Source organism: Microcebus murinus, chromosome 22 (genome assembly GCF_040939455.1).
Source record: "Microcebus murinus isolate Inina chromosome 22, M.murinus_Inina_mat1.0, whole genome shotgun sequence".
In the NCBI taxonomy this organism is placed as follows: domain Eukaryota; kingdom Metazoa; phylum Chordata; class Mammalia; order Primates; family Cheirogaleidae; genus Microcebus; species Microcebus murinus.
In genome coordinates, this window is record NC_134125.1 from 27,078,233 (window position 1) to 27,099,688 (window position 21,456).

The 21,456-nt window shown below is 57.2% G+C and overlaps 3 protein-coding genes and 1 non-coding gene across 8 annotated transcripts in view; 3 read left to right on the forward strand and 1 right to left on the reverse strand.

Annotated features, from left to right (window-relative positions):
- The window catches only part of DGCR8 (DGCR8 microprocessor complex subunit), a 33,675-nt gene extending 25,557 nt beyond the window's left edge, over positions 1 to 8,118 (forward strand). For both annotated transcript variants that reach the window (XM_012776543.3, XM_075996831.1), the window contains exons 10-14: positions 2,703 to 2,803; positions 3,117 to 3,223; positions 3,732 to 3,859; positions 5,174 to 5,287; positions 6,265 to 8,118. In XM_012776543.3, coding sequence (XP_012631997.1) covers positions 2,703 to 2,803; positions 3,117 to 3,223; positions 3,732 to 3,859; positions 5,174 to 5,287; positions 6,265 to 6,348 — 534 coding nt within the window. In that variant the 3' untranslated portion in view covers positions 6,349 to 8,118. The remainder of the gene's footprint in view (positions 1 to 2,702; positions 2,804 to 3,116; positions 3,224 to 3,731; positions 3,860 to 5,173; positions 5,288 to 6,264) is intronic.
- Positions 8,119 to 8,726: 608 nt separating this feature from the next.
- On the reverse strand, positions 8,727 to 13,521 carry TRMT2A (tRNA methyltransferase 2A). Of its 3 annotated transcripts, XM_012776544.2 has the most exons (13): positions 13,447 to 13,521; positions 13,206 to 13,295; positions 12,431 to 12,996; positions 12,106 to 12,214; positions 11,686 to 11,867; positions 11,372 to 11,486; positions 11,170 to 11,285; positions 10,982 to 11,093; positions 10,115 to 10,237; positions 9,908 to 9,983; positions 9,533 to 9,649; positions 9,326 to 9,422; positions 8,727 to 9,220 (listed from the first exon to the last, which is right to left on the reverse strand). In XM_012776544.2, exons 2-13 carry the CDS (start codon positions 13,227 to 13,229, stop codon positions 8,989 to 8,991), a joined length of 1,869 nt encoding a protein of 622 aa, XP_012631998.1. In that variant the 5' UTR covers positions 13,230 to 13,295; positions 13,447 to 13,521; the 3' UTR covers positions 8,727 to 8,988. The 3 variants fall into 3 exon arrangements, with proteins under 3 accessions (XP_012631998.1, XP_012632002.1, XP_075852947.1); XM_012776548.2 differs by lacking the exon at positions 9,533 to 9,649; XM_075996832.1 differs by lacking the exon at positions 9,533 to 9,649 and having other exon boundaries at positions 9,060 to 9,220; positions 9,326 to 9,394.
- A 195-nt stretch (positions 13,522 to 13,716) lies between these two features.
- On the forward strand, positions 13,717 to 20,391 carry RANBP1 (RAN binding protein 1). Of its 2 annotated transcripts, none has more exons than XM_012776550.2 (6): positions 13,717 to 13,955; positions 15,249 to 15,385; positions 16,205 to 16,362; positions 18,582 to 18,710; positions 19,421 to 19,486; positions 20,006 to 20,391. In XM_012776550.2, the coding sequence occupies exons 1-6, from the start codon at positions 13,941 to 13,943 to the stop codon at positions 20,104 to 20,106; spliced, it is 606 nt and encodes a 201-aa protein (XP_012632004.1). In that variant the 5' UTR covers positions 13,717 to 13,940; the 3' UTR covers positions 20,107 to 20,391. The 2 variants fall into 2 exon arrangements, with proteins under 2 accessions (XP_012632004.1, XP_012632005.1); XM_012776551.2 differs by having other exon boundaries at positions 13,719 to 13,955; positions 20,009 to 20,391.
- LOC142863806 (small nucleolar RNA SNORA77) lies at positions 19,530 to 19,652 on the forward strand. Its single transcript, XR_012914444.1, has one exon. It is a non-coding gene; the product is annotated as a small nucleolar RNA SNORA77 (small nucleolar RNA).
- Positions 20,392 to 21,456: the final 1,065 nt, after the last annotated feature.

Below are 21,456 nucleotides of genomic sequence, written 5' to 3' on the forward strand. Positions count from 1 at the left end.
TGTAGATAATTATGTTGATGGGATAAGTCTTACGAGGGCATCGGATATATTTCTTTTTATGTGTTAATGGTTTCAGTTTGCTAATACAGTGTTGCATGTGTATTCATGAGGGATGTTGTAGTGTTTTGTTTAGTTTTGTGTATAGTTTTTTGTACTATTTTTGCCTGGTGTTAATACTGTGGTACTGTTAGCGTCATAAAATGAGTTGGAGAGTGTCCTTTCTCTTGAGTTTTTCAAAAGAGTCTGTAGAATTGGTGTAATTTCTTTCTTAACATTTGGGCCTGGAGTTTTCCTAGTGGGAAAGTATTTAAGTACAGAATCCATTTCTTGAATATATATATGGCTATTCAGGCTGTTTAGATAATTTGTATTTTTTTAAGGCATTGGTCCATTTTATCCAGATTGTTGAATTTATGGGTGTCAGGTTGTCTGATGTTCCCTCATGGGCCTTGAACATCTCCTGGGCACTGATCACTCAGGTTCCTTCTGTGCTGTTTGTCAGAAGTAGCAGTGACTTGTCTATAGGTCACTTCTGCCATTTATCTGCAGAGCTGGAGCCTCTACCTGTCCCTGCCGTTAACCCTCAGCTGTGTGACTGGCCTGTGGCAGCTCAGTGCAGGTCGTCCTGGCCCAGGTTTTTGCCAGAGACTGGTGTCTGTCCTGAGCCGTGCTGCCCAGTGAGGTGTGTGCCAGGGTGGGTCCTAGAGCTCTGGAGCGTGCACGTTGTTGCCATCTGCTCAGCTCCAGTGCCAGGCCTGCCACCCAGGGACTGACCGCTGCTTAGAGAGCAGGGCCTTACAGGCCAAGGGGGTCAGAGGGTCAGGCGTCACTAATTGATTGGCTGTCTGGTTGGTTCCCTGAGGTTGGATCCAGAGCCTGATGTCTTTGTGAGGGACTCTCCTTGGAAATAGGCCCATACTGATGCAGGCATGTGTGGAGAGAAGTGTCTTGTGGGGAACTCTTTGAAGAGAAGAGCCAGACCATGCTTGCTGGCCTGGGCAGTCCTCAGGGACAGTGCCGTCCTCCTTCCACGTGGTTGGCAGTGAGTCTGCCTCCCATCCAAGCAGGGGGAGGGCCCAGGAGCCACTTTCTTCCTCATCTGCAGAGCCAGCACCACTGCTGAGATCGTGGCGCACCTGTGGGGGCCTTTGCAGCGAGCTGTTTGAATCGTCCGATTCCAGCTTCCTTACGTGCCCACACGTGAGGCCCGGAGTATGTCTCTTGGCCTCGGCTTCAGGTCTCTGCAGAGCTCCGCAGAATAGGGCCAGTGGGAAGGTCCATGAGGGGTGTGGACCCCTCTGGTGGTGGGCTCCACTGTTGCAGGTGTGGTGCCAACTCTTAATTAAGGTTTGCTTGTCAGCTGGGAAGACCTTGCTCAGATTGCAGGCAGACCCTGTTCTTTGTGTCTTTGTGTCCCCCAAAAGGATATGTTGAAGCGGTAATCTCCAGTACCTTAGAATGTGACCTTTGGAAAGAGTCATTGCAAATACAGTTAGTTAGATTAATACGACATCACATGCAGTGGGGTAGTTTGGTGTCTTTCTAAGAAGAAGGGGAGAGACAGGGCAAGCAGGCCACGTGGAGAGCAGAGGGATGCTGCTGTAAGCTAGGGCTGCCTGGGGTGGTCAGGAGATGGGAGAGGTGAGGAAGGATCCTCTCCTAGAAGCTTCTAATTTGTTGTTGTTAGAGACAGGGTCTTGCTGTGTTGCCCAGGCTGGTCTTGAATTCCTGGCCTTAAGTGATCCTCCCACCTCGGCACCCCAAATGGTTGGGACTACAGGGCGTGTATGTCCTGCTAATTACTTTTATCAACCTAGAGGTTTCTGAGGGAGTGCAGCCATGCCGACACCTTGACTCCAGGCTTCTGGCCTTCACAACTGAGAAAATAAACCTCTGTTGTTCAAAGGCCAGTTGGTGGTGCTTGACCACTGTAGCTCCGCCAGGGAGGTGGTCTGTGCTCCAGAGTGGGCTGGATGGCATCTTCTTTTCACCCAGCAGGGGTCTTGGCTTCAGCCTTTGGCCAGAGACTGCATCAGGGATGGCGAGGTCGGGCGGCCTGTCCTTGTGGCTCCACCTCACACATCCCTCGGCCACCTCACGCCTGTCCAGCTTCCCCTAGCCTTGCTGTGCAGAATTTCCCCTTTGTCCTCCTCACGTGTGACCTGGTTAACTTGCTTCTGTATTGCCCTTTCCTGCCCTCTCTGTTCAGAGTGAGTTGCTGCAGAACCGGGGTGAAGACGCCATTGGAAACAGCCGCGCCAGGCCCTGCCAGCCCGACTTGGTGGGACTCTGTGTGGTTGTGTGGGCTCTGGCCCTCAGGGAGCTTGCTTGGCCTTTTTAAAGTGCAGCTTTTGTGTCTAGCCTTTCTTCTCTCTCTCATTGTAATTATGACTGTAAAGGTTCTCTCCGAGGGTGGTTTGTCTTTAAATTTCTGAAGAACTGTGTTTTGTTGATCAGAGTAAGACTCCGAAGAGGTGTCCCTAGCCAGCTGTGGGCACCAGACTGCGTCCCACTGTGCTTAGGGGAGCAGAGTGATGCAGTGGACAGGGAGGTACAGAACATTGTCCGTGCCCAGTTAGTCCCTTGCAGGGCTGTGGGGTGTCATGCTTAGGGGATGTCATAGGAAACAACTCTGAGAGAAGCCAGCTCCGAGAGGCCGGTAGGCCTGGTGAGGACTCACAGGCGTCTGCTTTGTGTTGTAGTATTTTAACCACATCAGTATCGAGGACTCACGGGTCTATGAGCTGACCAGCAAGGCCGGGCTGTTGTCTCCATATCAGATCCTCCACGAGTGCCTTAAAAGGTAGGGCGGGAGGGCGCCTGCCCTGCAGGGTCAGGTTGGGCGAGCTCCTGTCTGGCACCCCACATCCTCAGTGGCTGTTTGTCCCAGGGTGGAGGCATTGCCAGTTTTCCTTGGGTACACAGAATCCCTTTGGCCCAGGCTGTCAGTCAGAGCCGTAGGGTCGAGTCAGGTGTGCCAGGGATTCCTCCTCCCCAGCTGAGACGCAGTGTGGGGAGAGGCCTGGCCTTTTCTTCAGAGAGCCTTGAAGGGCTTTCCCAAAGCAGCCCTCTCTCCTCCTCAGTTGATGCTGCCTGCTCTTTGTTTTCTGTTAAAGAAACCATGGAATGGGTGACACGTCCATCAAGTTTGAAGTGGTTCCTGGGAAAAACCAGAAGAGCGAATACGTCATGGCGTGTGGCAAGCACACAGTTCGTGGGTGGTGTAAGGACCCTTCTCTACTGCTTCCCAAGGACCCTGGTGGTGGCATTGGGCTGGTCTAGCTGTGTGTTGGCTGCCACACATTCAGCCCAAGGCAGGGCTGGAGGCCATCCTGCTTGTATCTCACGTCTTCCTCCTGTGCCCTCCTGCCGCCTCTGTCTCTGTCCAGCCCTGTCCCCATGGCAGGAGGAGTGTTATTCCTCCCAGAACAGCCAGCAGGACGTTGCTGCTTTGTGTCTAGAGTGTAAGGCTGGGGAGAGAGGCAGGCTTCTTAGCTGCGTGGCTTTGGGTGCATGCCCTCACCTCTTGGAGCCGCAGATGGCCATAGCAAGGTGGCAGCTGGGTGCCATGAGACATGGGTGCCCAGTGCAGTGGCACAGTGTGCCCCACTGGCCCTCAGGGTGTTGGGTTGGTGAGGCCAGGAATAGTAGGAGCTCCTGTTGAGGAGAGGTGGTTATGTGAATGCAGGATGCTCGTGACAACACTCTCCATGTTTGCTTTCTCTTTGTAGGTAAAAATAAGAGAGTTGGAAAACAGTTAGCCTCTCAGAAAATCCTTCAGCTGCTGCACCCACATGTCAAGAACTGGGGGTCTTTACTGCGCATGTATGGCCGCGAGAGCAGCAAGATGGTCAAGCAGGTAAGTAGCCCCCTCGAGTCCGAGGATAGCCTCTGCTTCTCCTCTCACCGTGGAGCTTGTGTCTGGGGCTTTGCTGTCATAGGGGCAGGGTGTGGCAGAGTGTGGCTGCCTCTCCTATGGCATGTCCGTGAATTTGTGGGCAGGGGATGTGGGGTTGTCTGAACCTGCTGGGAGTGGTCAGTGCAGTGTGAGTGATCGGGCACTGCCTGGGTCCAGCCCTGTGGCTGGTGGTGAGGTGGCTGGAGTGCAAGGCAGGGCCAGGCAGGAGACTCTGGTGGTGCACTTAGCTCTGAGGGCCATGAAGGCTCAGGAGCTAGGCCCCTGGCCCTCCCTGAGTGGCACACCCTTGGGCTTAGTTGATGCCCAGTGGCTTGAAGGAGACCGAGTATATCAGTGCAGCTCTACCTGGTCTGCCTTTATTGGAAGAGTGCGTGTGTGCCACCTGTCTTATTTCTATTGTGGCCGTGGTCTTGATGTGTAAGCTGATGCCTGCACCCAAGGGGTGGAGGGAAGCACTGGAAGGTGAGTGCTCACGTTCTTCATTTTTCCCAATGTTTATGGAAACGGGGTTATCTACATCCCGCTTGGTGGAGGGGCAGTGGGTATGAGGGGAACGCGCTACTATGGGTGACCTGAGGACTGTGCCACGGGCCCTCAGGCTGAGCCAGAGGCCAGGGAGAGCGCAGCACCACGTTCAGGTTCCCTAGGACCGTGAAGAGGCCCTTGCTATGGGCATGACAAGGCAAGGTGAGGCCACACAGGCCACCAAGGTGTGTGAAGGATGACACTTTTGGGCAAGGAGTTAAAATGTAGGTAAAGCTTGTTTCTGCCTTTGCTGCGCACAGTCCTAGGTGCAGACTGAGAGGGCGAGAGCAAGCCTTGCTTTGGGGGTACCGCTCTAAAGCTGGAGGACGAGGAGTCCCAGCCTGCACAGCCTAGTCCAGGGCAGTTCCAGCATCCCAGGGCACAGCAGGCACCCTCCTGGATGGCCTCTGAAGGCAGGAAGGGGTCAAGGACAGCTTTTTGGCTGTGTAAGCTGTGGGATGCACAGAGAGCTCAGTGCCTGGGGCCAGCATGCAGTCCCCGCTGGCTGTGGCCGTGTGCTCATCTCTCTACTTGATGGGTACCTGGGGTCCAGAGAGCACCCAGCCTCCCTGTCTTGCCCAGGCAGGAGGAGGTAGAAGCAGGGTGGTGTGGCCAGAAAGCAGGCCAGGCGTTGGTGAGGATAGGCAGCCAGTGTGTAGTGGGTGGCCACATCTCCTGGCTGCTCTGTGCCTGCCAGGCAGTCCTGAGAGCGAGGCCCTGTGTCCCCAGGAGACCTCGGACAAGAGTGTGATCGAGCTGCAGCAGTACGCCAAGAAGAACAAGCCCAACCTGCACATTCTGAGCAAGCTGCAGGAGGAGATGAAGAGGCTGGCAGAGGAGAGGGTGAGTGCTGTCCCGCATCTGCCCTCCCACATCTCTCCCAAGATGAGGGGCGCCAGGACCCTTCTTCCAGATGAGGCTGGCTTTCTTTAAGCTTCAGCATGTGTGAAGTTTTATAAAATCACTTTACTTTTAGTTACAGTAGAGAGCTGGCAGGCCAGCCTGGTGTTCGGTCATGGGCATGACCTCTGTACGCTGACTCTGGGTTTTGAAATCCCACTGGCGTTTGAGGGCAGGATCAGTGTGCTGGCCAGGTACCCTGGGGAACTCACAGGTTCACCTGGTAGGGCTTCATCCCAGCGAGGCTTCCTAAAGCCACCTTGGGTGTCCCACACCAAGAGGGGACTGTCAGGTTGACAGTGGTATCCTGTCCCCAGGCATAGTCCATGTGGCTACTCACGCCCCTCCTGGGCAGGAGCTTTCTTGGCTGTGGCATTCCCTGGGCCTACATGAAAGCCCCAGGACTCGGCATCTGCTGCCCTGCCCTGCCTCAACAGGCTGGAGGCCAGGAGGTGTCTTGCTCCTGCCCTAGGCAGAGGTGGGAAGCCTTGTCCACCTGGACCTAGCAGGACTGCCTGGCCTATCCCTGGTCAGGAGAGGGGCTATGGGGGCTGAGGGCAACAGGCCCTGGCTTGGTGAAAGGGGTTGACTGGGCCCTGGGACAAACAAAAGCTGGGCTAGGGAGAGACTTGGCTTGTGACTGTGTCCACACCTGACTTCTTTGCTTCTGGGTGTGCGTCCTGACACCAGGGAAATTGCAGCATGTGGTGCTTTGCCATGGCATTCTGGGGGCCCTCTCCAGTCCTAGCTTAGTCTGCTCCCCATGCTGTCCTGCTCCCAGCCTGGCATCACAGGCACTGGTGTCATCTGGGCTGCTGGAGCCTCCTAGCACCAGTTGGCAGGGCTTGCTTCCACCCTGGCCCTCCTGAGCCCTTTGCCAAGCCCAGTTCGTTGGCATCCCTGAGCTGTTGTTCTTTCAGGAGGAGACTCGGAAGAAGCCCAAGATGTCAATTGTGGCGTCTGCCCAGCCTGGCGGCGAGCCCCTGTGCACTGTGGATGTGTGAGGAGGCAGCACAGGCCGGGGCGCGGGGGCCGCCAGCGGCACTGCTGAGGAGACCACCAGTCACGCATCGCTCATCGCAGAGTCAGACCTCCAACCTGAGTTCCTCCCCTGTGGCCAGTGTGTCTGAGGGCCTGGGCCAGAGGTGGGGGCTCTAGCACACAGGGACAGTCATGACCACACAGCACACACGTGAGGCAATGGTTCTCCCTTCGAAGCTCTCCCAGGCCTAATGGATGTGTTAAAGGATCAACTCTGAGTACCTCACGGGTGGAAGCTGGTAGTTTCTAGACAGCTGTAGACCGTGTTTGTGTGTACCTGCTGCAGACTGTCTTTATGAAGGTTTTCATGAATTTTAGTATGTAACGTGCACTGACAGCAAATGATACTGATGATGGATGAGTTGAGAAAGGATGTTGAGTGCTGTGGCCGTGGCTGGCCTGTGGTGCCAGGTGGCCCCTGTGCCCAGGACTCCTGCAGAGCCTCTGCGGGGAGCTGGCCAGAGGTGCATGTGGCACTTCGCCCCCACCTGCCTTCTGTGTTTTCCCTTTTTCTCTGAAAAAGTTATAACAGTTAGGAGTATTTCAGACCTTCTTGGTTTAAAATAACAGACTTTTAGCATCAGCACTACTTTTCAGAGATTGCAGGCAAACCATTGACAGGGTGGTTGCTCTCTAGCCTAGACGTGATGCCAGCAGGGACGACAACGTCCTGCAGCCCCCAGTGTCGCTGCCTGCTGCAGCCCACTGTTCCGATCAAGTCTTAATGCCCTAAGGTCACGCCTCCCTGGACACTGAGGCCCCACATTCGCTGGCCTCTGGCAACGGTTTTTTACAAAGATTTTTGCACAGTCAAGTCCATCTGTCCACTTATCGATTTTTAAAGTTTTTGATATTTCAGCATTTGGAAAGAAACTTTTACAGTGAGGGTAGAAGGTAGATTTGGAATCATGCATTTTAGCAAGTGGACTTGTTTAAACAGAAAGCAAGGGCCCTTCAGTGCAGTCCACTCTCGACACGGAGCTGGCCAAGCGCATGTCAGGTTGCTGCCTCCCGGTGACAGTGGCTTCCCTGGATCTTGAAGGCAGCCACCCCATGCAGCCAGGCCCCACACCCAGTTTGCTTCTTGCCTGGCACCGGTGCTTGATGGGCCCCTGTAGATGGAGCAGAGTTGGAACTGTGCTCCTGTTGTGTCCCAGGGCATGAGGTTGTACTCAGAGCCTTATCCACAGCACCTTTCGAGGCTGCCGTGTGCTTGTGCCATGCCAACCAATGCAGGAGCCCAGCATTCTGCGGCATCTGCCCCATCATGCTGCCCATGGGTGGTGGTGATGGTGTTTTTGTCCAGAAGATGGAATGTCAGCCTGTGGGTCACCCATAGCATATCCCTCCCTCACCACCTGTGTGACCAAGGTTGGCTTCTGTGTTGACCTTTCAAAAGAAACCCCTGAATCAAGTTGCTATAATTAGATACTTGCTTCTGTCTTGCCTTATGTCTGCAGCTGTGAATAATCCTTTGACTGTAACTGTTGCCCTTAGACAGCCAGATGCGTCTGTGAACCAAAGCTTTGTGCACACCTGTCCCCCTAGAGGCCAGGGAGCCTCACTGTGGCTCACTGGTCCCCTCGCACTGTGTTCCCCTCTGTCCACCAAGTGTGGGTGCAAGTTGCGTGCAGTCCTGCTGTGGGGGAGCCTGTGCGGATGCCCCTGGGCACTGGGCCATGGCTGGAAGGCAAGCCTGTATTGTCTGAACGCATAAAGCAAACTGTCCAAAAGGAGTGGCTGCTGTTTTTTTTCTGAGGGCAGGAGCTGAGGGGCTCAGGGGCCCTCAGCTGCCTATCCTGGACCCTCTGTGGGATGGGTGCCTTCTGGACACAGTGGCTTCTATAGGGCTGAGCAGCACTTCAATGTGGCTCTGGGTCCCTCCTTGATCACTGTCCTCCCTCCTGGGCTGAGGGTTTGAGGGCCCTTCCCTTGGTCAGGTGCAGGAGTGGCAACTGCTGTCCACGCTGGGGAAGGCAGGTGGCCTCAGCTTACTGCCCAGTGCCCACCACCCAGCACTCCCAGGTGGTGTTTGTTTCTGAGATCTGCATCTCTGCCTCTTCATGGGTTTAAGTGTAAAATTCAACATTCTGTTAAAAGCAGGCTCTTTGTACTGACTCCCGCAACAGAGCAGAAGGGTTGGAGAGCTGCTCCACCACCCACCCTCCACCCTAGCTGGACAGATTTTTGGCTGTGCCCAAGTCTGGTGAGAAGGGTGCCAGTAGGGACCTAGGTCCAGGCAGGCCAAACAGGGCCAAGGTGCCTTGCCCCTTGGCACCCATGGTGGGGGGCTGAGAGGAACCCATTCATGCCCGAGCTCTGGCTCATCAGAGAAACGTCCTTAGTTCAGCATTGTTTATTCCAGCCATCCAGCTGTTCCAGAAGGCACATGGAGATGGGGAATGGGCCGCAAGAGACCTCCCACCTTCCTAGTCAGAGCCTAGAGCCCATGGCCCACGGCCACAGGCTGGTCTTGGCGGGGCTGCTGGCTGTTCTGCATCGTGGAGCACCTGGGCAGGGCTGTAGGGGTCCCTGGCCTTCTTTCTGTCCCTGTGACAGACAGGCCGTGGTCTAGAAGAGTTGGCTGCTATTGGTCACAGGGCCTAGGATGAGAGGGAGGCCCCAATGTCCTGTGGGGTGTCATCTTGGGGCCCTGGTGGGGGCTGGGCTGAAGGATCTTGGGGCCCCAGGACCCCTGTGCCGTTGGAGTGCTCCACCCTCTGGAACAGGATGAGCATCTCGCAGTGTGGGGTCTGTGGGAACAGGTCCACGGCCACAGCCTTGACTGGCTGGAATGGGGTGCCCTTCACACGGTTAGACGGGGCCCTGCAGAGGCTGTGGTGGGGAAGGAGAAAGCGCCAAGGTCAGCCCCATGGCTGGCCAGGGGCTCCAGTGGGAGGCTGGGCCCTGGCTCCCCACCCTGCCCTGCCTGACACTCACTCCACAAAGTTGCCCATGGCTGCCCGAGGGTTGCAGGAAACATAGAGGAGCCGCTTGAGGTTCTCAGCTCTGCGGAGGGCCAGGATCACCTTGGAGTCTGAGGAGGCAGACACGGGCTGGGTGCCTAAGGCCCGAGACTGCACAGCCTAGCATGCCACCCTGACACCTGTCTTCCCTGTGCCACCTCCCCATGCAGAGGCCACTCACGTAGGCCAGCACGGGGTGGGTCCAAGATGGCCACAAGTTGGTGGGAGGCCAGTCTGCTCACCAGGGCAGGCATCAGGTCCTCAGCCCTCCCGCAGTGGAACTCAACGTTGCTCAGCTCTGGAGATGGCACCACAGCCTGTCAGTGGGCTCTGGACACCTTACCCTGGCAGGGCCAGAGGGGCCTTGGGAGCCTGCTCACCCTGCCTCCCTGCTGGGCTCTCAGGACTTGGGTGCATGGAGTGTCTGCAGGTAGCCCTGTTGCACCCCCAGTGGCCCTCAAGTCCAGGGTGGATTCTAGGTGCCATGTTGGAGGCACGCAGGGCACAGGGGAGGGAGGGTGATGGCGGTTCCCCTCGGCCTGCCTGCTGTGCTCACCATTAGCATGGGCATTCACCCTGGCGTCCTCCACCGCCTCAGGGCACAGCTCAACCCCAATGACTCTCTTCACCTTCTGAAACAGGAAGGCCACAGACAGTGGTACCTGCCCAGCACTCCTCAGGAAGGGTAGTGGCAGGAGACAGAGGAGCTGGGCGTGGGGCAGGACAGGACTGGTGGGGATCATGGGGTGGAAAGAGGGCTCACCCGGGCCAGGGCCAGGCCAATGGTGCCAGTACCGCAGCACACATCCAGCACCGTGCTGCCCCCATCCAGCTGTGCCCAGTCCTGGATAACTGTGTAGAGCACCTCGGCCGCAGGTGTGTTTACCTGGAGGGTGGTGATGGTGCCCGTATGTAGGCCTCCCCTCCTGCACCCCAAGCATGCCTGACCCCTGGCTCCCCCGTTAAAACTTCGGGGCCCAGGCAGCCCACCCTCTTCCCCGTCCCAGCCTCAAGCCACCCCTCTGACCACACCATGCTGGTGATCCCACCCAGCCTCCTGGCTTCAAGGGCCAAATCCATGCCAACTCTCCTGCCCCCACCCCTAATTGTAGGGAGCCCTCCCCTGAGTGGCAGGTTTGCAGGGCCCCCACAGCTGCCCAATGGGCCATACCTTCCTACACCAGCAAGGGGGGACCTCGCCTCCCACTGGGGCCCCTGGAGTCACCCAACTACCACCGCCATCTCCACCTCTGGACCTTCAAGTCCTGCCAGGCCTGTGTCTAAAAGAGGGTCCTTACAGGCTCCAGACCCCACACCTCCCTTGAGAGTCTCTCTGCACACCCCCCCCCCCGCCCCAGTATTGGGAATGAGCCTGAAACAGTGTGCCCAAAGGCCACCACTGTCCCCTGGTGGTGCAGTGTGCCCTGCACTGGGGACTATTCTGCAGCCTCCCTGTGACGAACAACCTCTTTCCTGCCTCAGCCCTTCCCCTGGGGTTCCCCTGCCTGGATGCTCTCCCCAGATAAAACCAGTGTGTGTCACCATCCTAACCCACCATCCCCATCATGTCCTGATGGTGCATCATGCCTTGCTCCACGTGTCCTTGTGCCCACCAGGGACTCAGGGTTACCTGGAAGAAGGCGTGAGGAGAGATCCGGAAGGTCAGCCCAAGCAGGTCCTCATAAATGCACCGGTCCCCAGCCACATGCTCCAGGGGCAGGCCCTCCTGGCTGGGAGTCTTTCTGTGGGTGGAGGTGCAGAACCTTCAGTGTCACCTCCCCTGTGGGGACCCACCTTGTCCCCTCCCAGGCTCCTCACCGTTGTCCCTCCTCCACGAAGTACAGGCAGGTCACCCCACTGGCATTGCCTGGCCCTGCCACAAAGTGCTGTGCTAGGGAGGCCTTCAGCTCCGCCAGTTCCCTGGGGCTCAGTTTCTGGAACAAGGGGTGAGAAGACCCTGTAAGACTGTGCTGAGGCCTACCCAGGGCAGACACCCCCCGGCAGGGCCCCTGCCTGAGACCTGGGGGTGGAAGTGGGCGATGGCCATGGCCTGGCCGCGGCGGCTGGTGCGCACAGTCAACTGCTTCCAGTGGCCTGTGTATGTCTCTGGGTCATACGCTGAGTATGGAGTGGACCTGTGGGAGTCACAGGTGGCCTTGAGTTCTTGACATCTGCCAGCCAGGACTGGGGAGCAGCCTCCCTGCTATCTCCTCCAGCCATACCCTCTCCCATCTGACCACCATTGAGGGCACCCCAAAAGCCTTGGGGCAGGGTCCCTGCCCTCTTTTCCCAGAATGCAAAAGACTTCCCAGGAGCCCAGCCTCAGGTCCTCACCGAATGAACTCCTGGAAGGCCTTCACCACCTGCTTGGTGGCTTCAGGGATGTGCACGGTGTCAAAGGGGGCAGCCACCGCACATGTCCCACCCTTGTACTTGCCGAGCCGGCAGCCGACTGTGTTGTCCTCCCCGTCCACCCCGACGCCCACCAGGAACTCGCACTTATTACGATACTCAGTCTGCAGGGAGGCGGGAGGCAGAGAGACAGCCAGACCTCACCCTGGCTGTCCAGCACCTGTGTGTGGAGAAACCCTGAACTCCCCATGGGGGCTGGCAGTCAAAACCAAGAGGCCTACTAACAGCCACGTGGTGAGTGCCAGAATGAAACATAAAGCAGGGACACTGATGGGAAGAGTGAGCACAAGGGAAGTTTTAAAAGCACGGTAGAATTTGGTGGCTGCCATAGCCCAGGCTGACCTGCTGAGGTGATGGTTGGACCCCCTCCAGCGGACAGCAGGCCTTGTTGTGCTTGTGCCTCTGTGCAAGCAGCCAGGGCAGCAGGGCACGGTTGGTATTCCCAATTTCCCTGCAGGAGGAGGCAGATCCATGGTGGGACTCTGCCCACTGCCCCCACCTATGCTCAGTCACTCCCTAGGGACATCACTGTGTCCATTGAACACTGGCTAGCTCCCTGAAAGAGTGCTGGGCCCCATGCTGGCCATCCTGCTCGGAGTGGGCAGGCTGAGCAAGCGTGGGGCAGAGCAGGACTTGGGGCAGAGGGGTGCCCTGCACCCACACTCACTTGGCGAGCTTCTGCAGCACCTGCTGACACTCCAGCCGCTTCCGCTCCAGCTGCTCAGTGTAGGGCACTGTCCAAAGAGGGGTCACCACATCGGCCACTCGAGTGGCAGGAGGATCACCCTCACCCTCCAGCCTCCGCCTCTTGGCCATGGGGTCGGCCTTGGGCCGGGCCAGGCGCACGCTGAGTGGGCGACCTTTCCAGAGGGTGCCATGTAACACTCGCAGGGCCTTGTCCCGCTCGGCAGCACTGCGGAATGTTACGAAGGCGCAGGGTGGTTGCCCGAAGAGTTTAGTCTTATGGGGCTGCAGGCCAAAGCGGCCCAGGAAGCGCCGGACGTCGCTGAAGCTGGCATGGCGAGGCACATTCTGCATCTCCAGCTTGAAGATCTCCGAGGTGAACACGTCGTCTCTGATGTAGCTGTAGAGGCCCAGCTGAGGCCTGGACCCTGAGGCCGTGCCAGCTCCCTCCTCCCCCTGCTCCTCCTCCTCCTCTTGAGGTGCCGGGGCTTCGGGGCTGCCCAGGGCACTGCCGCTATACTGGCTGCAGCCCTCCATGGGCTCTGGGCCCTGCACAGGGACAAACAGGGCTAGGCCGAGGGCTTGACCCCCAGGCCCGACCCCCCCCACCAGGCTCCCTCGTCCCACACCTAGCCCGTCCCCACCGCTTCCCCTTCTACCCTCCTTTCTCATCTCAGTCTCGCATCCACATTTCTTCTCTCACGGGCGTCCCGCCGCACACCCTCCCCATCCCAGATCGCCGTCTCCCTTCACTCTACTTCGCTGTCCAGCTTGTCACTCATCGTCTGGGCCTTTCGCCGCCAGGACTGGTGGCCCCAAGAGCGCTGAGTCGCCGCCTGGTCCTGGGCCTGTCACACGGGAGGTGCTCAGAGAGCAGGGGAGGCACTGAGAGGTCGTCCGGCGGGGGCTGGACTCGAACCCCTGGCCCTCAGGCCCTGATCTCCGGCACGGGACCGTACCGCCCGCCCACCAGAAGCCCGCGCCAGCCACTCGCCTCACCGCTCTTGAGTCCTCCAGCGCGTGTTGCCGAGGTGGTGCGTCTCCATGGTCTCGGCTTCCGGCAACGTCATCACCACGCACCGGCTGCGACTCCGCCCCCGCCCCCCCCCCCCCGCCACTTTAGCCAGCACTGGGGCGCCTGCGGCTGGGGACGGAAATGCGCGCGGGAGCTGCTGGGAGAGCGCGCTTCCCTGGCTGACGGGCGGGCCGGGCATGCGCCACGGGCGTTTTGGCGGGAAGTGCGGGGCGGGCCGGACAATGAGAGTGTCCGCCGCATGAGCCAATAAAGCTGCGCTGGTTTTGAATCGCGGCGCGTTTCCCGCCGCCGGGGTCAGGGGTCGGGGTTCGGGTCGCGGGGCGGAGGGAAGAGCGAGCGGGCAGGAGGCGCCGGCGCTAGACGCGGAGGGAAGGAACTAGGAGTAGCCGCCGAGAGGCCGAGGAGCCAGCGACGACCGAGCCAGCCGAGCTGCTGCCGCCGCTGCCGCCGCGCCCCCATGGCGGCCACCAAGGTGCGGCCGGCCCCGGCGGGGACGGGGTGGGCAGACGGGGCCCAGGGGGCCCGGGGCCGCTTATCGGCGGCCACGTGGGCGGCCCGCGCCGACACGGCCAACCCCCGCCGGCCTGCGGGCTCGGCGCCTGCGGGGCCTTCCTCACGCGGGGCCTGGGAGCTCAAGGCCTGCGGGCCGTGGTGCCTGGTGTCTGGGGGTCCGGAGCCCGAGGGCTGCGGCACCCGCGTGACCTTGGGGTGGGCCAGGGAGCAGCTATAGCCGCGCAAGGCCGCCCATTCACTGGGGACCGAGGTTGGCGGCCGGTTTTCTCTGGCCCGGCCCACTTGGGGTTTCCCAGTAGTACGGTGGATGGTCTCTTCCGTCGCCCACGCAGCACTTCATTCATTCAATCCCGACGTCTGGAGTCGCCACCAGCCTCTGTGGGAGAAACCGCGTTCCAGCGGCGGCGGGGGAGGGGGGGACGGGTCCAGGACGTGCCAACCCAGGGTGGGGGCGGCTTTGTTGGCTGCCGGTGTCTGGCTGGGTGCGTGCCGCGACAGAGCCGCAGTGCTGTTGAACTGAAAAGAGCAGCTTATATTTTCTTTTCCGGTTTGATTCTGGTGGCTATGTTTTGGGGTCTCTTGGGGACTTTTGGGTCACCGAGGCACGTGTTCTGCAAGAATTGAACCTATATTTGATTATTTGTGCTCTGTGATTCTCTGAATTGGCGGAGGGTTTTATGACTTTGACTTGTATGATTGACCTACTAATGAATTTAATTTTACAAACTATGAGAAAACTGCTAACGAAATTGTGAATTCCATGTAAACACTAGTAGTTCTATAGCAATATTTTTTCCTCTAGTAAGGTAGAGCCCAGGCATTTCCTAACTAGTGAAAATGGAAAGGGTTTCTGTTCCCTTTAAGGGTGACGCTCTTAAGATTCATCATTGTGTCCCTTGATCTTCACACAGCAGGTATCTCCTGCATTTTACAGATGAGGAAACTAAGGCAGTTTCTCCCAGGCCACTCAGCAATTTTCAGGAGCCCCAGTCAGTCTGTGCACAAATCTGATTGATGTTTGCAAATGGGGGCAGGGATGCAGAAATCTAGTGTCTAACCACAGGCTTGCCTGGTGATCTCAAATGCAAACCTTTCCTAGAGTGAAAGGCTGTGAGCTGAGTTTCTTACTTTAGAGTTCAAAGGCTCTTCATTCACTGTTGGCATGTCCACTACGGGCACTGGTGGGGCTCTGGTTGTGGGCCAGGTCTGGAGGCCAGCAGTGTCACTCACCTCTTTGTATCTCCCTCCACAGGACACTCACGAGGACCATGATACCTCCACTGAGAATGCAGACGAGTCCAACCACGATCCCCAGTTTGAGCCAATAGTTTCTCTTCCTGAGCAAGAAATTAAAACTTTGGAGGAAGACGAAGAAGAGCTTTTTAAAATGTAAGTAGACTGATGTTCCAGAGTAGGTATCTTTAGAAGTTATGGTGTTTGGGTGTCAAAGTCTTGCTTGGCCTGACTTTTAATCAGACCGAAGCTGTTAGAAAGGGCCTAAAATTGTGTGGTGCTTAGAAATTCAACCTATTCCTTCACCAAATCTTCACCAGGTTGCCCCCTGGCCAGTCACACAAGGGTGTCTCACCACTGCCTCTCTGTCTACAGAGAGCACACTGCTGGGTCCTGGGTGTCCGGGTCCCCAGCCTGACATGCAGCTTCTGGATGGGAAGACTGGGTGTTGGCTTAGAGCCTGGTTGTTGAGCAGAGTCCCAGGCTCCCCCTGGGGCCGGGGGAGAACAGAGGGCATCTTAAAGTTGAGGGAAGGTCTGGCTGGGCCTGTGGAGGCCTTAGCCTCCCCCTGCTCCAGTTTGTCCCCGTGGGTCTACAGGCCTGAGGGGTGCACCTAAACTGTGACTGTTGGACACCCAGCCCACCTGGGAGCTTCTTTACCCGCTTTGGGTCATTTGCATGTTGCTTAGAGAAGTCAGGGGTTTCTGTTGGGGAAAATGTGACTACAGACATCTTTTTTTTGTTTTTTGATTGTAAAATACAAACGGCCCATAATTTGTTGGGCTGTTGTGCTCTTTGGAGTGATGTTTTTGCAGCCTGAGAACGGAAAGGGTGTTTGTTGAGACGCCGGGTCCAGCAGTGCAGAGTTGTGCCATGTGTTGAGTGCAGCGAGGACAACGGTTCTTTCTGCGAAAATGTTTGGTGCCTGCATTCCCCTCTGTGCATGTCTAAGCTTTTTGGTGGCTTTTCTCACAGGCGGGCAAAGCTGTTCCGGTTTGCGTCAGAGAATGATCTTCCAGAGTGGAAGGAACGAGGCACTGGTGATGTCAAGCTCCTGAAGCACAAGGAGAAAGGGACCATCCGCCTCCTCATGAGAAGGGACAAGACTCTGAAGATCTGCGCCAACCACTACAGTAGGTGGCCTCAGGCTCTCTGTTCACATCAGGTCAGCTTGGGGCCTTCAGGAATATTCTTTCAGGACCGACTGGGAACCAGGGAGCATGCTCCTACGTGGAGTGCACATAAGAAGTGCGTTTTCCAAATGTGCCTCTGAACTAAGAACAAGCCTGCATGAAACTTATAAAACATAGGGGAGGTATGGAGTCTAGCCAGGCAGGCCCTGCTGGGTGACACAGAGCCCAGATAGGGCTTGGGACATGGAGTGAGTGCTGCAGGACAGATTGAGGGCCAGCAGTGTGCCTGTGTGCAAGGTGCCTGGGCTCTGTGTGACAGAGTGTGGGGGGGGGCAGGTATGTGAGAGTGTTGCGTGTGGCATCTGGGCATATGTGTGGTTTCTGAGATTGTGTTTGTGGTACCTGAGCACGTGTGTGGTGTCGGAGTCTGTAAGTGTGTCTGTGGTGTCTGCGTGTGCGTGTAGTGTCTGTGTAGTGCCTGGGCTCGCTCTGTATGGTGTGTAACTACATGTGACAGAGGGTGTCTGGGTGTACCTGTGGTGACTGAGCCTGTGTGTGTGTTGTGTCTGTGCATAAGTGTGTGTGCAAGGTGCTTGGGCGGCAGCCTCCCAACCTTTAGTGTTCCACTCCCGCTAGGACCTCTCCTGGGGAGGACACGGGAGGAGGACGGGTGGCCACTGAGTCCTGGGCACCTGTGAAGCTGCACCGGGTGTGAGTGGAGGCCCTTGGGCAGGTGTGGCCATAAGCCCTAATCACCCTGTGCGGGGGTCAGGGAAGGGCCACAGGAGGCCCCGCCTAGAAAGAAGTGGCAATAGGTTGTCCCCAACTCATACAGCTGCCAGCTGCCTGCAGGCTGAGCTTGTGCTGCCCCTGCTGGGGGTGGGGCGTGTTCAGAAGCACACTTGTCCTGGGGAGTCCATTGGTAAAGCTCTGATGTCGTGTCTGTTTGCTGAATATAATATGTGTCCATTAGGGACGGGGCCCTGAGTCCTGGGCACACAGGGTGACTGCTAGCAGCAACCTGAGCTGAGTGGCCCTTAGGTGAGGCAGAAGGATGGCCAGCTTTGCAGGGGCCCTAAGAAAGGGACAGGGCACCCACCCCACCCAGCCTCATCCTCAAGTCCGGGTTGAATCATTTCCGTGGGGTCTTCCCTGATGCCCTATGCTCCTCCCAAGCCTTGCTGGTTGCTGGGTTTCTGTGAGAGTTGTCAGTCCTGGCATCTGGGCAGAGCCTCCTGTGCGGTCCTTGGTGCCTGGTGCATGTCAGGGCCCTCAGTGGACAGGGATGGTGGTGGTGGGTGGCAGCAGCATGACCAGTGGGGCGTGGGTGAGGCTGGCAGGTGGCCTGGTGTAAGAGGTGTAGATGTGGATGGGGACTGCGTGCAGAGGCCTGGTAACTGCCCTGGGAGATCCTGAGCTTCCAGTTTACACGGTGACGTGTAGATGGCCAGGGCTGGGCATGGGCGCACCCCACATTCTCAGAGACCTGCCAGGGGCACGATTTGTTCTGGTTAGCCAGCACCTGTAGGGCTATCTCCAGACATACAGTACCCTCTTGGCCCAGGGACCTGTCTCCCCTTCCGTTCCTTCAGGTTTGCATGGGGCCTGAGCAATCGAGGGTGGGCATGTTTATTCCAGGCTCTGTCTTTTCTGACATTGAAGCATCTGTCATGGGGCTCTGGGTGTCCCCTGTTGGTGGTCTCATCCCTCTGGGCAGTAGCAGGTTAAGAGTGATTGCCCTGCCTGGCCACATGCTCTGCTAGGTGACTGCTCTATGTTCTGGCTTCTTTCCCTCAGCCACCCCTGACCTTCAGATCAGCCAGGTCCACGTGTTGGGGCCCTTAGGAATGTCTGGGCTCCCTTGGTATATTGTGCCCTGACATCTGACCTAGGGCCTGAGATGTGCTGGGACTGCAGCTGGTCCCTTTTTTGCCCCGTCTGCTTTTCCGCCAGTGGGGGTCTATATGCTGCATGGTATTGGGAAGATGGCTCAGAAACTCCTTGCTGAGATGTCCTCATGGTTGGGGAGCAGGCTGCCCTGTTCCCAATCTATGGGACTTTGGACCAAGTTCTCAGGCCCAAACTGTCCCCATATTGCCTGAAGTGGGTCCCTTTGCTCAGTTATCAGGGTGCTCTTTGGCCAAGGACTAGGTGGGCCAGCCTTGACGGCTGTCCCCGCTGTCAATACCCACTGTCCTCATGGGCCTCTCTCCCTGCAGTCACACCGATGATGGAGCTGAAGCCCAATGCAGGCAGCGACCGCGCCTGGGTCTGGAACACCCACGCTGACTTCGCCGACGAGTGCCCCAAGCCGGAGCTGCTGGCCATCCGCTTCCTAAATGCTGAGAGTGAGCAGGAGGGCAGGCCCCCACACACCTACCTGACTTGGGGTTCACCTGTCCCACAGCGTGCAACAAATGCTGTTGCTTTTTGGGGAGAAGGGACAGTAGCTGGGGAGTGTGCTGGGGCTGTTTCTTCCCTGCTGTCTTGTGCCTGGCACTTTAGTTTCTTGTTTAAGCTCCGGTTCCTGTCAGGTCTCGCAGAGCCTGAGACCAGCCCCAGGGGCCTTCCCAGGGCTGCTGCTCATGCCAGGCTTCTGGCTCACCTAGGGCAGGGGCAGTGTGGTCATCCAGGCCCACCTCTCTCTCCTGCTCAGGGGTCTTTGCAGTCTGGACTGTCAGCGTTGTTTTCAGTGGTTCCTGGAGAAGTCAGTAGGTGTCATGGCCCAGTGCCCAGTAACCGACAGTCTGGGGCTGAGTGAACCTCACTCATGTCCTGGGAGTGGGGTTGTCTCCTCAGCCCTTCCAACACAAGTGAGGGGTGGAGCCCGTGGCCAGGAGGTCCCATGCTTTGGGCTGCTCTTTCTAAATTGTACACAGTCAGATGAAGGGAGACACAAGGCTCAGCACAGCCCCCAGCCTTGGGACGGACTCAGAGGTCACTGCCCAATTCGGCTGAAAGCCCAGGGCCCTCTGTGAACCCCAGGTCTTCAAGTCCACAGGGCATGTCCCCTCCACCACTCCCAGCTCTTAGGGAGTCATTTCTTTTCTTCCCACAGATGCACAGAAATTCAAAACAAAGTTCGAAGAATGCAGGAAAGAGATTGAAGAGAGAGAAAAGAAAGGTGGTGTGGTGGCCTGGGAGGGTCCTGGGTGGGGGGCTTCCTCGCAGACTCACTCTGCATCCGGCTGCACTTCAGACGGGTGCTTTTTCTGTCTGCCAAAGAAATATTCCGGGTGCTGTGGCTGCCTGACTTGTCAGGGGCGATGCAGCTGCCTGGGGACACAGGGTGCCCAGTGTGTCTGGTCTCGGGTCCAGCTGGGCAGGCGGTTGGCCCACAGTGCTCTGACTAAACTGACCAGAGGCTAAAGGTGCTTTGAGATAGTCCTTGTGTTTCTTTCTCTCAGAGGCTTCAGTCACCTGCCCTCTTGGGTTGGGGGATGGCTGTGGTAGCAAGTGGCCAGATACTACTGAGCAGCCTGCCCAAAGTCTAGGCAACTTGTGGACGTGTGTTTACATGGCCTCCTTTGGTCACACCTCTGGTGGGGGTCAGTCCTGAGGGCCCTGGGGGCCGAGGCAGGACTGCAGTGTGGACTAATGCTCCCTTCCTTCTGTTTTCTTACTTTGCTTGCTTGTGTTCTAGCAGGATCGGGCAAAAACGATAATGCCGAAAATGTGGCTGAAAAGCTAGAAGCTCTTTCGGTGAAGGAGGAGACCAAGGAGGAAGCTGAGGAGAAGCAATAAATTGTCTTATTTTATTTCCTTTTCCTTTCTTTTTTCTTCTTTTTTAAAATTTTGCCCCTCCTTTTCGGTTTTATTCTGTTTTGTTTTTACAAGGGACTTTATATAAAGAACTGAATATCAACATTCAGGTTGGTTTTTTTTTTTAAGTTTTTGTCCTATTGAAGACGACTTCAGAAAATCCATTCCCCAGTCATGAAAATGTACTGTGCTAACTTTCTTTTCCATAGTGGAAACACTTATTTATAGTCATCAAAAATAGTGAATAAAAACCACATTTGGAACCTGGACGGGTGGCAGGACTGTGTGTGCGGCTCCATTCTGTGGGTGGTGCGGTTCCCACTGGCCGCCAGGGTGCTCACCTGAGCCCCCAGGTGTGCGCGGCTATGGCAGGCACCACAGTTCACAGCCAGGGTTCTCTGGAGACTCGCTCTGGTGTTGCTGGGCTGTGTGCGTCTTGTTGTGGGCCGGTGCTGGAGAGGCAGCCTGGTGTGGGCTGGCAGTGTGCGCTGCTGCCGAGGGTCTAGGTGGGGCTGGTGCTGGGCCTGAGGTGTGCTCTGCTCTGCCCCGTGGTGAGTAGGTAGCTGGTGGGTGGGTGTGTGAACGTGTGTTTGGGGGAGAAAAAGGACGACCACCAAAATACCTCACTTTGGCACAGGGAGGTGGTAACCAACTGAGCAGGTTTCCAGGCATTGCCAAGACCAGCTTTGGCCGAGTTCTGGTGGGGGGAAAGGCTGGTCTTACAGCATAGGTCCTGCCTGGTGTGCCAGGTGTGGCTCGGCCACACAGCCCTTAATGTCAGAAACCCTACCACTCTCCTTGGAGAAAACTCCCAGGATCTTGGCCTCCCTGGACTTGAAGTCCAAACTGCTGCAGTGTTGGAATTGTGCACATCTGCAACAGTTTCAGATAGACATTTTCAAGGATGCCATGTGGCAGTTTGTCTGCAGACATCTTAAGTAGGGGAGAAGGGTTTTCAGGTTTTAGGAGAGGTCTTAAGGCATGTGGTCCCGGCTGCTGCATCCTGTGAGTCCTGGGGAGACCATGGGAGACCAAGGCTCTGAGGGCTGTGTGGGCCCTGCCCTCTAGTGGCAAGCTAGGACTTGGCCACCTTGGAGTGGCAGCAAGAGGGACTCATGTCCCCTATGGGTGTTTGCCATTAACACCTACCAGGGGTGCTTTACAGCGTGGCCACTCATCCTTGCCCACCAACCAGGACTGGGCCCTGTTCTCTCTGACCCTGTGTGCCATGTCCTGTCTGGTGACCTTGTATGTATGGTTTAAACAACAGTCCTTGGTCCCTCTGGGGGAGCAATTACAAAGGCAGCAGCTCTTGTTTTTGAAAAGCCTGAC